General features: G+C 34.6%; 1 protein-coding gene across 1 annotated transcript; it reads right to left on the bottom strand.

Annotated features, from left to right (window-relative positions):
- Positions 1 to 1,697: 1,697 nt before the first annotated feature.
- On the bottom strand, positions 1,698 to 16,339 carry LOC111508620 (uncharacterized). Its single transcript, XM_074180552.1, has 3 exons — positions 16,193 to 16,339; positions 4,862 to 5,205; positions 1,698 to 2,062 (listed from the first exon to the last, which is right to left on the bottom strand). The coding sequence occupies exons 2-3, from the start codon at positions 5,203 to 5,205 to the stop codon at positions 1,903 to 1,905; spliced, it is 504 nt and encodes a 167-aa protein (XP_074036653.1). The 5' UTR covers positions 16,193 to 16,339; the 3' UTR covers positions 1,698 to 1,902.
- Positions 16,340 to 18,518: the final 2,179 nt, after the last annotated feature.

The raw sequence follows: 18,518 nt of genomic DNA, 5'->3' as shown, positions 1-18,518 counted from the left end.
ATGTCAATTCTACGGTGGATTGACATTAACGCCAAACCGTTTAGTCGTTTCTGGCTTGTGGAGTTTCTTAAATGAGTTTTGAGGCATTTCAGAGAAGAGAAAGTCCTTTCAGGGGATCATGTGGAAACAGGTAGTGTCGCCAAGATCTTTAAAATTTTCTATGCACATTGCCGTAAGGTTTTTCCATTGTATTTCGGGGAAGTTTTTTCAATATCCTCTTTCAAGCACTTGGTTCGTTTTGCCAAGGATTTGATAAAATTTCTAACGGATTTCATAATTCCAATAGTATCTTTATCTGTAGAGTAGGGAGAGTGAGTGTAGACCCACAGCACTTAGGCCACATGTGACATCCTCCCAAGGAGTTGTCCTAAGTCATCGTCGATCCTGTCCTTTTCAGGCGATAATTCCGGGCACTCACATAGGACATGCTTGACAGTCTCATCTCTCTGTTCATACATCCTGGATAGAGGTGTGTCCACTAGCCCCATATTATGGAGGTGTTTTCTTAGTTGTCAGAAATTCTGCTGTTAAGCGTAAATTTTTCCTGGTCATCGCTAGATAATTCTTCGTCGCCAGCTTTCCAGGGACGCCCAGGGTGATCCTGGCAAGAGTGAATCCTTTGATTTCATCCCATCTCCTAAGGAATTGAGTATGGGTGTAACGTTTGGCTAGTTCCGCAATTGTCGAAATCATCAGGCTGTAGGTCCCACTGGGTCCTAAAATTTTTAGTCCAGCCGCTTCCTTGGCTGAAAAGTCGGTAATGCGATTACTTTTACTCCTGTCTTGCCCTTTAATCCACCTCAGGATAATGTTATCTACCGAGGCTTTGGCTAAATCTTGGTGGCACTCTAGTACTAGCTCTGAGGTAACACGTCTGTTCTAGGCTAATAGGGCTTGTCTATCAGTGCAGATTGTTATTTTTTTTGCCAGAAATTCCTTTCCTGGTTATTTCTTTTGTGGCCATTGAGATACCAGCCAGTTATGTTGGAACCACGCTGGTATTTTTTCCCATTCTCCACTTATTCCTTAGGCTTGGTGATATGGAGTACACTCCATATATCCTGAGCCTCCTTTGGTTTTTGAGCCGTCTGTATATATGCGTATTGTATTCGTAGCATCTGACTTTGTGTTCTGTTTTATTGGTATTTTGTAGGGTTTATTAAACACAAACCTGGGTACAATTGCATCACTGGTTGCCTTCAGCAGAGGTTGCGCAGTGTGCACTTCTCGCCATAGGCTCAGCCTCAATTGACCCATTCCTACTTCGAAGTGTTCACCAGCCGTGTGCAATCGTAACATGGCCATTAAAAGTTTAACACAACCTTCTTAAAGTACAGGTCCAGAGGGTACATACCAGTAATTAATTCCATTGCCGCGGTTGGTGTTATTCTCATGACTCCTATGATGTTTAAACAAGCCAATCGTTGTATTCGATATAATTTTTGAATGGCCGTTGCTTGTAGAACTTTCGGAGGGGGATCAATCTCCGTTGATCCCCCCTGGCTACGGCTTTGAAAACCATACAAGAACTTATACAAAATATGCTCTCTCTTGGGCTTGTGTTTTCACATTTTCAGATACATTACCTACAACAGTAAAATGCTGAAACTCATTTTTTACTCCAGGACTATAAAAATCATACATCCTAAGGAGGTGCCAAATGACACCCTAAAAACTCAGCATAGGCTTACAGTACAGTCTATTAGAAGGTATAAATAGGTACTTGACAGAAATTGGTCATGAACAAATATTTCCTTACTAATTCCAAAGTATATATTTTCTTAACGAGTGGATAAGAAACTGAATAAGAAAAACTTAAAATAATTGGTACTATAAATATAAAGGAAAATTATGTACAAATCATTCTAAAATCATTAATTACTTGAGGAAGCTGTAAATAATTCATCTTCCAAACATTCTTAACAGTGTCATCATCATCTGACTGGTGAAAGGACAATATTTATAAATTTTCATACATTGAGAAGGCCTCGTGATTTTCTCTCCATTTTTCAGAGCCTCCTGGAGTTGTTTACTGGCCCAGGTGTCTCCTTTTGATGAATGCCTTAAAAAAATAAAAAGTTTTGTAAATTTCAAATAAGTTGCAAGTAATTTTTGTTGCAAAACAATAACAACAGTAGTTTTGTATAAAACATTTTTCTACTTGTGTTACTATAGTAATTGTGAGAATTCAGACGAATAATAAAACCATTTATTTCAAATTGAAAGGGGTATATTAGGAGAGATACATTTTTGGGAGGGAAAGAAAGGTTTTGGCTTTTTGCTTCTCCATCTTTATACAAAAAGTGTAGAAATCTTCCAAAAAAAGGAAGGAAGCAATCAATTAAAAAAAAATTACTCTATAAACATGGAAAAGCAGAAAGCCAGAACCTTTCCCAAAAATGAATCTCTCCTAAAAATATACCCCTATCAATTTAAACAAAATTCCATGGCTAGGATTAAATCAAATAAGGGAAAGAATGTCATTAAGTACTGTCATTGATGACATGAGTAGATAAAACTAATTCGTTACATAAACTCGTAATTTTATGAATGCATTATAGTTATTTAGATTTGGTACTGAAGAGGCGATAATGCAAGTGTCTTACGCCAAAACATTGAATGTCCACCAGTGAGGATGTAAGTAAAATTTTACCTCTTTCATTTACTGTATTGTGTAGCAATCTTGTGGATGATATCTGATTCAATTCCATAACGAATGTTTGGAATACAAACTGAATAGAGAAAAGTTTTTTTGTATAATTCAGTGTCCCTATAAAAATATTTGTTTCGAAAATATTTTTCTTTCGTGTAATTCAATGTATATATGAAAGTAGGTGTTTTGAGATCATTTCCAATGTGATTTCAATTTAAGAGCCACCGATAAACAGCTGTTTCTACCTATTGGGCATCGTCAGTACCGGACAGGCGATCCTTGATTGAAAACGAAATGTGAAAAACCAAAAAGAGAAATTGATAAAAATAACTGCGTTAACGCTAGCAAGACATAAGTGGAATCACCTATGGTGTGACACCCAAGATAGTTTGCAAAATTTTTATGTGGGCGTTGGTTGGTCTAACCACCAACGCTGGTATAAACTGGAGCCAACTAGAATCTCCTAACGCATATAACAAAAAAACTTGACTAGTAAATTAACTTCGCATTTTAAATTGAGGGAATCGTTGATTACCGCCAAATATATGGGCCTCACCTTCAGCCGGGATTCAACGATTTTATAGCAACAATTGAGATGAACGTGGATTAAGTCTACCCTGCAGCCTACAGGGTCTCTTACATCGTTTTCTGTGGCAAGAATGACTGAATAATTGGCGTTTCCTGCCGCCCCTTTTCGTATGCCGCCCGGGGTCGTGGCCCCCACTCAAGCTACGCCACTGTTTGTGGTTATTATTATCATTTCGGCGGAATTCTGAAAGGTATACGAAATATGGGGTCACCTGCAGTTGAAAAAAGAGTATCAATATATCAGTATTACTTCTATCATTAAGGGTTTTGAATAAGCAATGAGAAATATCAGAAACGCAAAAATAATAATCGTTAGATTTTTTGTCTTTATTATGGAGCGTCTGCTCATCAACATCTTTTACGAATATATTACCAAGTTCAGTTTGGCTTGGTTATCAGCTAGACCCAAAAGACTGGGGTTGGAAGTTGGTAGACAATACATTAGAACCGGTTCAGATTTTACTCCCACCTGCGCCGGAAATACTGCTAGACACAATTTTTTGAAACTATAAAAAAGAATGTACCTAGTGCTAAATGTGGTTGCAAAAAAGTTGGGTTGTTTTGTTCTCTAGCATGTACAAATTGTCAAGACCGGTCGTGCTCTAATGTTTTTCAAACAAATACAATAAACCTGAAGTAACGTTAGGTACAAATGAAAGTGGTATGAAAACATGGGAAGTTCCAATTCTCATTTTTCAAGTTGAGGATTTGTTTGATATCAACGAGGATACATGTATCACTATTGAGGCAATTTACTTGCACCCAGGATGAAGAAGGAGAAGACGAACAACAAAAAAAAGAAGAGGAAGCGGAAGCGTTAGGAAATTGTGAATCAGACGAACAAATTTCCCTATATTTTTTTTCAATTTACACCGCTTTCATCATTTTCAATCCTTGCCAATATCTTTTATTGTCCAATAGTTTCAAATCAAATTGAATCACAGCAGATCCTTGGAATAGGCCTACCGAGAAAACCACGTTTAAAAAACGCGTAAGTACCTACACTACCTAAAAGGTGACGTGGAAACGTGTGCATATTATGACGATTACAACTCTTTCAACTTTTTGATTTGTTATATCTCAGAAGCGGTGGCTCTTAGGAAAAACAGTAAATAGATATTTTTCATCGATAATTATCTGGTTTACAACTTTGTCTGAGCTAATTTTATGGAACAACTCAACGAATTGCTGAAAATAATCGCAAAAACCCTTTTGGAGATCTTTGACTCCGAGTAAATTTTTTTCAGGTATCGTATCGATGAGGATTTTTTAAGATTTAATTCATGATGGTGTTTTGATCTGGGTGCGAATTTTGTGCCTTTACTTCTATTTTTTTTGTCTGATTTGACCAGCTTTTGACAGTGACGATATGATTTTCTGAATCTTACTCAGATCAGCGTCGACTAGTTGTTGAATATTGAGGTCACAATTCACCTGATCTAGCAAGTATTGAAACTCTGCAAATGAGCAGGTAACTGGTTCAACCACAATTGAAAGTAAAGTTTTACTCTATAATTTTTTTCTTCCTGTGTTTACATTGTCTTGTCTGTTAGACAATGAAACTTTTTCTGTACCTGCTTTGTAATTGAATCAGTATTGGAAGAAATATATGGTATTTACCTGACCAAATTTAGCATCAGTTTTTCTTCATTCGATAAAAGCTGTTCCTTTGTAGCTACAAGTTGACACAGGAAGCTCCTAGCGCAACTTGCTGGATCTCTCGAAAGGACCATTTCCCAATCAATAACCTTATCTTTATCAGGAATCGATCTCTTGAACAAACCTCTTTCTCCATCGTTGTTATTGCTATTATTTTGAATCACATTGAAATCTTGTGCAAGAGTATGTACCATCCACAAACCGGCAAGACCCAGACCAGCAAGAACAACCAACTTTATGAAATGTTGTGCTTTCACAAATCCTAGAAAGGTCGACAGGAGTAGTAATTTCAACCAATAGTTCATCTGAAATTGATATAATAAAAATATACATTTACCTTTGAAAATAAAACGAGTTCATTTTTTTTCTGTTTTTTTGTGTAAACACTACCCCACCATTCTTAGATATGAATTTTGTTGGTTAATTTATAGTGAGTGAGTCAGTGAATATTTTCAATCGAGCCATCACTTTATTTTTTCAACCATTATTCCTCATTATCAAAACTTAATCTTGTCTTCATTTCCAAACTCTCCGTCATATACCCTTTGAAATAAATACCCCTGTATGAGGGTGTGTGCGAGGGTGTAAGGCCCGCTTACCACAAATGTATCTTCATTGTGTTCATTGTATCATATCAGCGAAACGATGTTCATATGATAACTTTATTATAAATTCGGATAATAAAGTTAGAGATAATTGAGACTCATTGATTTTGAAAAGAATGGAGAAGGTATAAAAAATCGTGAAAGTAATTTCGCTGAAGAGTGAGTTTGCCGGTGCAATATCTTGAAAAACTCAAACTCGTTCGATGCGTACGAACTTAATAGTAGAATTATTAAAGAAACGGCTTTATGTCTAATTCAACCATTTGGAATACTCTTCAACGTGTGTATCGTAAAAAGTTTATTTCCAAGTGAGTTCGAAGTGACTCTAGTTGTTCCAATCTCCAAGAAAGGCAGTGATGATGCAATTGAAAATTATCGATCAATATTGATCGTCCCAATTTCCGGAAAAATATTGGAAATAATCCTGAAAAACGGGCTTTATGAGTATTTTCATAAGCACAAGCTATTCAGCACAAATCAATTCGGATTCAGGAAATCATCTTCTACAATCAGTGCGGTGGAGAAAATAATCGAAACTATAACAACTTGCTTTGGAAGAAGAGAAAAGACTATTGCTGTTGTATGTGATCTAACAAAAGCATTTAATTGCGTCTCCCATTATATTCTATTGAAAAAATTAGATGACTGTGGAATAAGAGGAACCTCCTTCTCTTTTTTCTCTCCATATCTGACGTACCAATGTGTGACACTTAATTCGAACAATGTGTCCGACATAGAACATATGGGGTTCTCCAAGGTTCGGTTCTGGGCCTTCTTTTATTCATGATCTGTATAAATGTTCTCTTTTTCTACATGTCACCTCACAATTTTTTTGTCTTCCCCGATGATATTACTCTTACGACATCCAAAAAATCGAGAAGTGCAGAGGTGAATACATCTGTTCTGTTTAAAATTTGTTTTTCCGTTAATCAGCTGTCGCCCCCATACGAACGACAACTCTCATGAAGTAACAATTTCATTATTGATCATTCATTTAAAAAATCTGTTAGTATAATCAAAATCAATAGGAGGCAAATTATATTCCTTGATATTTTTTGACTTTTAATCTTTCCAAGAAACCTTGGCTCTTGAGAATAGGGAAGTTCAAACTCAAATGTGTATGTAATGTAATGTTTCACCAAATACAAATAAAAGTTATACATATTTCTCACATATAATATATATATACATATGAATGAATAAACAGGGTAATCACTGAAGCTGAATTGGGTACAGCTTGTGCGTGATGATGATGTGTAGAATTTTTTCTATATAATTGCAGATATTGATGTAATGTGTGAAGAAATAACTTGAGAGGTAAATAGACTTAATGGAAAAGTAGAAGTTGAACGAATATAAAATAAAATATTAATATAAAATATTGTAAAAGTTAAATGGAAATAAAATCTACATATTACATAATATAAAATTACGAGTAACGATATTTATAAATGTAGGTAATATCATATACCTAATAATCACTAATAAAATCCAAACTTCAGAAAACGTGAGTATAGAATATAAAAGCTGATAAAAATGGCACTATAAGAATGTAAATGTAGAAGTTGAAAGAATATAAGATAAAATATTAATATGAAGTATTGGAAAAGGTAAATGGAAATAAAATCTGCATATTACATAATAACATAAAAATACGAGTAAGGATAATTATAAATGTAGATAAGCACTTTGAAAAAAAATATCACATAATAATAACTAGTAACATACAAAGTTCGTGTAATATATATCGTTCCGTATGTCGTAACCATTTCTTTATATATACGTGCCTATCAATAAGCATTCCTAGATATTTCACCGATTTCTCTTCAGGTAAGTTTGGTAAGTTTTTTGCGTATGAAGTGAACGGAAGGTATTTTGTCTTTTCTATATTAAGGGTTAGTTCGTTGTATCTCAACCATTCCTTGATTTTTTTAGATCCAGTTCAACTTCATTTTTGAGGGTATTCCAGTTTTCAGTCAGTCGGTAGCCAGGCGGTTCGACGCGGGTGCTTTGTTCACTCACTCGAAATGACTGTCGTGTTGGTCGGTGGTCCAAGCCCTAGTCTGAACGATCGATTTTCACTTGCTATCGTCCAACTCGTGTTAGGAATCACACGTTAAAAGGTAAGACCTCGTTAATCCTTAGCTCGCACAAGTTTCGACTTCTGAGGGTTGTCGTTTGTAGGGGTGCGACAGCTGATTACCGGAAAAACAGATTTTAAACAGTTTTTTTTTCAGATTGATAAAGTATCGCGGTGTCATCAGCGAAACTAAGGACACATTCTTCTATAATAAATATATATACCGAAACATGTTCAAAGATAAATTATAAATTAACCTTGCACTGATATGGAAATTTTACCCGAAACTTCATCTCCCTGCGGTCAGCAACTACTTCCTATTTTTTCAATGGCATCGGGGGTCGAGTGATAGGTACATCATTTGAGAGGTATTAAGGTATTTTGTCCCTCTATTACCTCTGTATTTTTTTCAAAATAGGTTCATTCGTTATTAAGAAATTAGATGTTGAACGTTTTATTTAAGAAAAAACAGAAAATTCACTGTCGTTCATTTGAATGAGGAAATCAACAACAAATAATATCAGTGGAAACAAAATCAACGGATAAATTGTTCAAAATGACCTCCACCTAGTTCCATAATATAATACAGTCTACTCTCGAATGCGTTCCGTACATTATTCAAGATGTCCGGAGTCAGCAATCGGCAGATCTAGATTTGTAGGCTTAGTAGAGTACACTTTCGACTTCAGGTGTTCCCACAGAAAGAAGTCCATCGGTGTGAGATCAGGTGATCTAGCTGGCCACTCCACTGGACCCCTTCTGCCGATCCAACGCATTGGAAAACGTTCATCCAAAAACTGTCTCACTCGAACATTAAAATATGGGGTGCACCAACCTGCTGGAATGTTATTTCATTTTCTACTAAATTATCATCATTTTCAAAAATGTGTGTAATCATAGGATCTACACAGTCTTGTGATAGATTTAAGTATTTGTCTTCATCGAGATTACCTTCAATGAAGAATGATCCAACAATATGATTACCAAGAATGCCGGCCCAGACATTCAATTTTTGTGGAGTTTGTGAATGTGTTTCCATCACCAAATAAGGATTCACATCGCTCCAGTAACGACAATTATGTCTATTCACTTGACCATTCAACATGAAAGAACTTTCGTCTGAAAAACATGTATTGTATAATAGGTTTGGGTTGATTATTGGTCAATTTCTCGCTGAACACCCCACACGACGATCAGGATCATCCTGAACTGACCTTATTTTGAAAAGATGGAATTTGTAGGCTTTCAAAATCCGAAAAACACTAGTACCTGATATTGATACACCAGACGCTCCAGCTACTTGTCTGATAAATTGTCGATTATCTAATTGTACATGTCCTAAAACTGCAACTTCAACTCCGTCATTTATAACAGGACGGAATACTTCATGTTTTCTTTGTGAACAGAACCTGAATGTCGAAATTTATCCATTAACTGTTTAACGTATTGATGGCTCACGACGTGGTCTGGAAGATTCGTATTATAAATTTTTGCAGCAGCTGTTCGTTCATTTCAAAACATTTACTACTAATTAAATGAATTCTACAAATCTAGAAGACCTGCAACAAAGAATTGTTCAGGAATGCCGATTTCTGACTCCGGACGTCTTTAATAATGTAAGGAACGCTTTCAAAAGTAGACTGTATTATTGTATGGAACCAGAATGAGGTCTGTTAGTTAGGGAAGCATGTTAGTTAGGGAATCTATAGATTATGCTGTAAACGACCCCTCCCGATGTAGAAGGCCCCGACACTCTGTCGAATGAGGCCCTCATGTCTCCCGTTAACGGACGAATAGATTTTTCATCCATCCCACCCCAGCCAGGTAGGGGTACCCCGTGAAGGGCGGTACTGATGTCTGAGGACTTCATGCCGCCAACATCCCCTCAGTCATGAACCCATTTGTCCTTCTTCGACAAAAACCAGCTGAAAGGGTAAGGGAGCTGGGCTCCAAGGGGATTGAATCGAAGACGCTTGGTCGGTTGGTAGAATGAGGTCATTTTGAACACTTTATCCGTTGATTGTGTTGCCATTGATATTACTTTTGTTGATTTCCTCAATAAAATGAGCGACAGCGAATTTTCTGTTTTTTCTTAAATAAAACGTTCAACATTTAATTTCTTAATAACGAATGAACCATTTTCGAAAAAAAAATAGAGAAGTAATAGAGAGATAAAAGAAATTTCAAATGGTGTATCACTTGAACACTCCATTACATTGAAAAAAAGGGGGGTAGTTGCTGACCTCAGGGCAGGCGCGTATACAGCTTTCGTTTACAGGGGGGGTAATTGCGGAGGAAAATATTTTCACCAAACCACCATTTCAACAAGAAAAAAATGCATACTGGCCTTTTCACCAACGCACCTTTCACAATGACTTGAATTATTAGGAAACTGTGAAATAAAAACGTCAGATTTTTTAACATAAATAAAATAAGAAAGAATAAATAACTAAAAATTTCAATAAAAATAAACTTTAGATTTCAGAGAAAAACAACATTTTTTTGTCTTTGGCAAGGTGAGTAAAAATAAACAATGATATTCGTTGTACTTATCATACTACATACCAATATAGGTAGGTTCATTGAAAAGTACATCTCACTAATTGTACGGAAGATTATGCAACAGATAAATTAAATGATAAATTCTAGTTTTCGGTTTTTCTTATTGACATATCGATCTATTACTGCATTAGCTTCTATGAGTAAGTCCCAGGCATGTACATGTAATAGTGCTAGACCAGTTAAACGATCCTGACTCGTTGTGGATCTGAGCCAAGTTTTGAGGCGCCTTAAGGCTGAAAAACTTCGCTCTGCTCAAGCGACACTGCTTGGCCAGATCAAATTCAACATCATGCATTTTTTAATTAAAGGAAAAATGTCAGAATCGCACTTTTTAAAAGCGTCATCTATGGAAGTGGGAACATCACTAACGTTCTGCCAGAACTGTCTGTATAGTTCAATTTCCCCAGAAATACCTGAAACTATATAGTCTTCTGATATACTCTCTAATTTTGATAAATATTTGGAGATATTGCCAATTGCTGATTGAATTTCTTCAATATTTTTTGAATTTACCACTCGAAAATAAACATTTTATTATCATTGAATATTGTACAAAGATCACCAATTATATTGTCCAAGAGTGGAATGAATACTAATATTCGATAATAATCTTCTGGGTCATAGCACTCTGGATTGGACCGATGAACCTGTGATTTTGTTATTCTGGGCAGTATTATTGATACACCTAATTCAGATGCTATATTCCTCACCTGTTCAAAAATAACGTGGAAATGCCTCGTTGCATTTTGACATTTGTCTCTTAATGTTTTAATAATGGATTTTATTAAATGGCCTTGGTTTGTAGAATTTTGCTTGCATTCACAGTTATGCTCAAAACTTCGCTCAAGCAATAAAGGGAAACTAGAAAATTTGTGGTCAATATAAAAGTCTTGAAACAATCAGCTCTTGAAGAAGATTCTGATTCACGCTATTCCGCTATATGTTCTAAACATTCTATAATGTTTTTAAAGGAACTTTTGAAAAGTATTACTGCATCATGCCTATCTATCCATCGAGTATCACACAAAGATTTTAATTTTCTCTGATTCATTTGCTTCAATACAAAAGACCGCTTAGAGAAGTCATTAACAGCTCCTTTTTGCTCTCCTAACATTAAATTATAAGTATCCGTGCCAATACTAACACAATTATCTAAATTCAAGTTGAGCTTTTTCAGAAAATTTATAACGGTCTCAGCTAGTACTTCGCCAGTTACTTCAGATATATAAAGGAGCAAAAACACTGTTAACTTATATACCTAGTGCGGAAAATTTAAATAAAACACAATATTCAAAGTACAATACGTATGGACTCTTAAAGATGCAATTCAAACTTCACAATTATTCGCACTGACCGGCACTGAATGACAAGCGTCAGTAGCACTTTATAGTCGTTTGACCAATAACATTGCAGTTTCCAGCAGAAATGTGCGGCATATCAAAAAGAGTCGGTATTTCCCTCTAATTACTTGATTCTTACATATTACAGGGTTACAGGGACTAACAGTAAAATAAAATTGTAATTGATTTCTCACTAATTTATATTATTTTTTGATATCTACGGATATTTTTTTCATACATATATATGATGTGACTGATCATGGGGGGGGGTAATTACCCCCTTTACCCCTCGCTGTATACGCGCCTGCCTCAGGGGTATGCAGTTTCGGGTATGATTTCTATATCAGAATTAGTCCCCCAGAAATAAAAATTAACGCGTTCTTTGAATTTTTTGATTACACGTCCGTTTCTGACCTACAGGGGGCGTCTCAAGTTTTCGTTGGAACGCCCTGTATATAAATTTTGCCGATATATAAAAATAATGACGAAGTTTTTTTATATACTTGATTTTCTTAAAATGGCTAAGTAACTCTTTTCTGTCTTAACCCAAAAAAGTTCTTTTATGGTCAAAAACTATACTGACTTTCTTCGTGAAAAAAAATTCGTATCCGCCTCTATCCACACAAATGGAGGTGGATGTGGACCTTCGTTTCATGCGGAATCTTCGTACTTGTGGAGGCTGAGGCTAGGTTAAGTTGCAATATTCTATAGGTGGAAAATGTTTGCTGACCGAATATCAATATTATGTTCGCTAATGCAAGAGATACATACAAATAAGAAATGAGAAACTAAACCAATTTCAATGAGGAAATGCACGAATGTGACCTACTACAGACTGCATCACTTCCATATGAGTGATAGAGAGCAATGTAATAATTTAGCACCATTGCCGTTGCATCATAAGAAAAAACAAAACTCCTATTTTCACGGCTGCATAAATGTGCAGTTTCATATGAATCGTTTTTCAATTTTCATGATTAATGACTGGGTGGTGCTCGCAAAACGGAAATATCTGCTTACAAAGATGAATTGTAGTAAATGATTTCGAGTTCAAGGAAACGAATACCGAAGGTTGAAATATATTTTTGACATTTTACTTCTTCATCGTCATACAAATATTATAAAGGTGTGTAGATCACGCAAAGAAGTATGTATCAGATGCAAACTGAAAAAAAGTTTATTTGAAAAATCTACTTACATCTATGCTACACAATGTAATTTACTCGAATGAAATAGTTACGATTTAAAAATTCACTTTCATGGAAAAATATGAACTTCTAGGATATACTTCAGCTGAAACTGTTCTTCAAGTTCTCATTAACCCCATTTTGGATAACTTTAAAAGACGAAACACTAATTTTTTTCATAAAATTATGACTGTATGTATTTTTAGGCGAGATTAGTTTTGATAAAATCTTCGAAATACATATATCTGGAGATGGATAGTTTTCCACGTAGGTAAGTGAAATTTTATATTAATACTCTTTCATATGTGTAGCGTTCCTGTAGATATATTATGTTGCAATTACCTAACAAATATTTGGAGTACCTACGAAATGAGTATAAAAAAGAGATTTTCGTGTAATTGAATGTTATTATTTTAGAAACTATTTCAGATGAACTTTTTTTTTCAGTTTGTAGTTATATAAATGAAATTTTTGTGCATGCGTGATTAATCACTTCTTTTCTTTCTTCGGAAGTTTCCTACAATTTTTGTATAATAATGGAAAGTAACAAGCCTAAAAGCTTTTTTTTACAAAAACTAATCTCTTTTAAAAAATTCTCCTTCCTCAATTTAAACAATTTGTTGAAGGTATGAGACTCTGTGGATAACACAGAGATAATCGAGATTTGAATACAGTCAAAAGTTAATGCATGTTCAATAATCATATTTGATGTACTTATTTGAATGGTTTCAAGTAAAAAACGGACAGGGTAGGCCAAAACATATTAAATATGTTAGAAAAGAACAAAATTCGGGTTGGTATGTTGGTATGCCGTGGTCGAATGGAACTTATAGTACCAAACGTTTCGTCCGCAACTACGGCAGATATCTTCAGTGGCATATGCGTTGACTACAAATAGACAAAAGAAGAGAATCTGATGTATGAAGAAGGGTCGCAAGATTGTGTTAGTTACATCATTCATAACTCAGGAATGGTTCTAACGTTTTAAATGATTTTTAATTTATTTATTGAAACATTTGAAAAATTAAGAAAGAAAATATTATGCATTGAACAATTCGACGACGTTCGGTTTATTACGTTACGACAGTTGTCATGGTGCACGCATAAGACAATAGAGATAGGTTAAGGCATTTGTGATTGTGCGCGCATGAATAGTTGTTATGTCATAATGAAATCAAGTCGGTATTATCCATCACAAAATTATTTACAATGAAGCGAGCGAGAAGATCGAGTCTTCAACAACGAAGCCGTAAAGCAGTTTGACTAAAAGAAGTATTGCAGATCGAAATCCACTGCAGATGAAGTAGAAATCGCACGATCTTCTGTTTGACTCTCGAGGTGATGTTCTACTGTTTGAAAGTTAAAATTTACGGATGACTCAGTTTACTTTGTATTATAATTATTGACTGTAAATACTGCAAATCACCATGTATGCAGTATGTATCTATACAATATATTTTCTACTGTTTTTTGTAACCAATCTACTATTTTAGTACCACTAAGCATGAACAGGACCTAGCCACACGTACCGTGTTAATATGGCCCGACTTCTTGCTTCACAACACAATATAAAAAGTTACCCAGATAGCACAAATACGTCTTATGGACGTTTTCAAAACGTCCCGCTTGGACATTCAGGGCATCCTCAAAATGTCCATTTTACGGACGTGGACATCTTATGGACGTCTTTGTAACGTCCATTGTTAATATTCAGGATGTCTTTAGGACGTCCCTAATAGGACATTACAGATCTTCAAATGGACATTTACAGGATGTCTTTAGGACGTCCATTTGAAAACATTTCATGGACATAATCAGAAGCTCAAAAAGATATTCACAGGATGTTCCATTTGTTTTTGTCATGCGTTTCTGTAATAATAAAAAATAATAAAACAAATGATTATATTAAAACTTTTTCGTTAATTTCACGTCCTTCCTTTCTTTCGCCCTTTTTAGCCATGCCTGCATCGACAGTTCCGTCCGAGAATAGGTATTCTCGGGTTCCGTTTCCTGTCGTGATTTGGCCATACTATAACACAGCTATATGATAACATAACACATTTATTCATTTAAAGGTGGTAGGAAGTTCGACGGGTCAGCTACTCTCCGATAATGAAATGAGTTGATGTATTTAAGATTTGGGAGTAATTTTTTTAAATAATGGGATACCTATGTAAACTTTGTACAGTTCACTTTTTCAAATAAGATGACAATATGAAATATAAATCGATGATGGGTGTGATACTGAAGACTTTTCCAAATTTAATAGAATAATTTTTGAAATAAGTAACCGTAATGAAAATTATGAAATTTCTAAAATATTTCGCATAGGGACTATCAAAAATAGTTATGAATGTAACAGGAAAAACGACAATACTATCAAAGAAGTGCAACCTGAACTGAAGTATTCCAAGAAAATACAGTTTCGAGAAATGAGATTGAATAAATACTAGTAGATAAATAGATTAAACAGTTTGACGAGAATGAAAACACAGATAAAGAGAACGAAAAATTCTAGAAAAAGAATGAGAAATTTAATTAATTGGAAACAAAATTATCGAAGAGTAAAAGTAGGTAAGATAACAGTAAATGTTGATGATAGACCACACGCTCATATATGCTAATGCACTGATCAAAATTTTGACAATCCTAAGATACAGAAAATTATCATCTGATCGGACAACCACGTCTCACAAAACAAAAATACATCATATCATTTCCTCTCATTTGGAAACATTGTCAACAAAAACAATTACTTACCTCAAAAAATACTTCTTCCGCTTCTACAAACACCTCATAATTATAAGAAAAATGGAAAACAGAAGAAAGTTTTGAAAACATCGAAAGTGACTGCCACAAAGAGATTGAAAAAGGATCAAATACTAAAATGTAAGAAATAAGAAGTCGAACCAATTCGAAAAAAGTGCAATATTATTTTCACAGTTCCATTCTTCGTTTTGTTATTTTGCTTCAATTTTTTCGACCATATTTCCTTCTCAAAAATATTTGTTTCAAAACCATATTATTTCATATTGATAACTGACAAATGGCCAGAAAATTCATCAGTTGTTATATATACAAAAACTATTTTCGAATTGGAGAAAAAACAACAAAAGTTTTCCTAGAGTTGAGCAGAGTTCAGATTTCAATACATTTTCTAGCTCATATAAATGAATAATGATACATGTTTTGAAAAATATTCAATGTCGAACTTCAAACCCCTTTTTTTTCATATCAATCAAGACTGTGCTGAATTTTGTCGTATTCCTAACCAATCCAGAACATCTACCAGGTTAACTATAATACATGAAAAAAATTCTTATTAATTTTTTCCATAGTAGTTTTATTATTGATAGTTCATCTGAGCTTCTCAAAGAAAAGATTCCCCTCTATTTTCAAAAATGAAAAAACCGTATATAATATTTAAAAAATCTGTTGCACGATTAATTTCAAAATAAATGGTTTAATTATATAAGTGTTAATTAACTACACAATAATCAAAAGCCAAATACTTTTACCTTAAACCATGTAATCTCAATTCACTGGTAAACAAGATAAACGAAGTTTCTTGGGTAGGTTTCAAGATATATTTATAAACTCTGGGCACTATCGAGGAGAAATGAGGAAAGTGTAGCGAAAGTGAATTTCGATGTAAATAGCCGAACAAGACAGCGACGGCCGTAAACACCTGTTTTATTGTAGTAAAAAGAAAATGCATGCGATATATTTTTTTATCATATCCCAATTGACCATTTAGTGGTGAGTGATTTCTTCGACATTTAATGTAGTCCTTTTTTTCTTTCTACATAGTGTTTCTCAATAATATGCTAATACGATTTTGACTTTTTAACTGCAGGGTGCTAAAATTATAACAAAAAAATCTTGTTTTTTATGAATAGGTACTTTGGTTGTGACATAGAGTATGCATCTTGTATGCATTGAGGTATTTTCTGCTCTACAACACGTTTTTTTATTCTCCCCAGTAGCGTCCGTAAAAAAATTGCACTGAATCATTTTGAAGAGACAAGTATTACGAGTTTGCTTTTTATGAAAGTGAACATTAATTTTTGAAACCCTTCCTTCAAGAACACACCTGGTTTCTTGAGATTTTTTCGTTTGACGTACTGTTTTCGCATAAAAACTTAAATTCATTGATTTCCACGATGAGCCAATTTTCCAGAAACGTCATTCAACATTTTCACAATATTCGTTTTTATTCTGAAGAATGCAATTTTGGAATCAAAAAGAGCAGTTTTCCGTTAATGTGTGCATGGGCTGCAATACGAGGTAGTCGTTCAATTGAACAGTTTTTTTAGAGTTTGATATTTTTTGTGCTATTTGCTATAATGAAATAGCGTTGTCGAACAGTTATCAGTTGTATTTGTGAAAAAAAAGTGTCAGTTGAAATAAACGTATTATTGTTTTTCAGTCTCTAAAAGTGTATACAGTTGGCGATAGGGGTTTTGAAAAAGGTTAATTCGGCAATAGGAGTGAAGTGGCATCATACAGTTTAGGTACTATAGTCCGTTCATAATTTGTTGATAGCTCACTGCAAGTTTGACCCTCATTAGAGAACTGAAATACAGAGAGGACAGCTAATATGATATAATAACAAAAACCAAACTAAAACTGGCAGTTTAAGATGTTTTCGACTAACCCACCTTGTATCTGAAGAAATACAATACAGCTATAAAACTTTTAATCCGATTATGTAGGTATTTTGAGTGGAAATGAGTGACCAGTGTCGTAAAGTATATGATTAAAACATTATAGTCTATTTCAAAAGAGTGTAGAGTAATAAAATCTCATTAAGTATTCAAAAGCGCTACAGGGTGATCCGTCAATAAATTCTGTCACTTCCCTAGTCCGCATTGCAAAATTATGTCGTTTCATAAAGAGCAGGTAGGTATCACCCTGTTTTAAGGGATTTGTCCATTGTTATCGACGGATAAATACTGAGCCAGAGGCGCGCTAGTGGGATAATTGCCAAAAGAATATGCATTCATAAAAATTATATTAAAGGAAATAAAAATTTAATACAGCAGAACAGTGTTATTAAAAAAATATAAAATGTAACAATAAAATATATACGAACCGAAATCGGGAAATACTCACAAACACACACGAACGAACTTTACGTATTGAAACACTTGTGGGGACTTTAAATCAATTTATTCACAAAAACGACAAGAACTTTACTGGATACGTTATTACAATTTGACACTTGAACAATACTAAAACTGTGAACTTCCCTTAACGTTTAACAACACTCTATTTATACCCTAATTGAATGTTCTAGAGATTACTAGGTACAATTTTCGAGAACCTTCCGAGAAAATAATTATTCAGACTACCCTTAATTCTAAACCCTAACCTAAGCAAAAGTGTCACTGTCACTGATACACTGGTCTCTGTCCAGATTGCTTATCCCGCTACAGTATATTTACAATTCAATTAAATTATTCTACATCAGTATAGTCTTCATCCGAAGAACTGTCATCATCCCCTGGTGTTATAATTATAGGGTCAACCACCTGATCGACCAAGTTGTCCAGTTCCCACATTTTATCTTCCTCTTTTAAAACATGCTGGATTGCTTTTTGCCAGTTTTCTGATGTGATTTCCATAATGGCTTGATCAAACAATACCTTGACATCTTTCATTTTAAATGTGGTATTGTGCCTTGCAACATATCCTTTAACTTGTGCCCATATAAGTTCTATAGGATTTAATTCGCAATGATATGGCGGTAGGCGCAGCACAGTTACTTTATACTTTTCTGCTACATCTTCTACGGCATATTTCATGAAGCGAGATTTATGTTGTTTTACTATGGCTAGTAGT

Source organism: Leptinotarsa decemlineata, unplaced genomic scaffold (genome assembly GCF_025532065.1).
Source record: "Leptinotarsa decemlineata unplaced genomic scaffold, Ldec_3_MD MMD2_tig00026299_RagTag_RagTag, whole genome shotgun sequence".
Taxonomy (NCBI): domain Eukaryota; kingdom Metazoa; phylum Arthropoda; class Insecta; order Coleoptera; family Chrysomelidae; genus Leptinotarsa; species Leptinotarsa decemlineata.
Note: the sequence above shows the minus strand (reverse complement) of the source record. Positions and strands in the feature narration are given on the sequence as shown.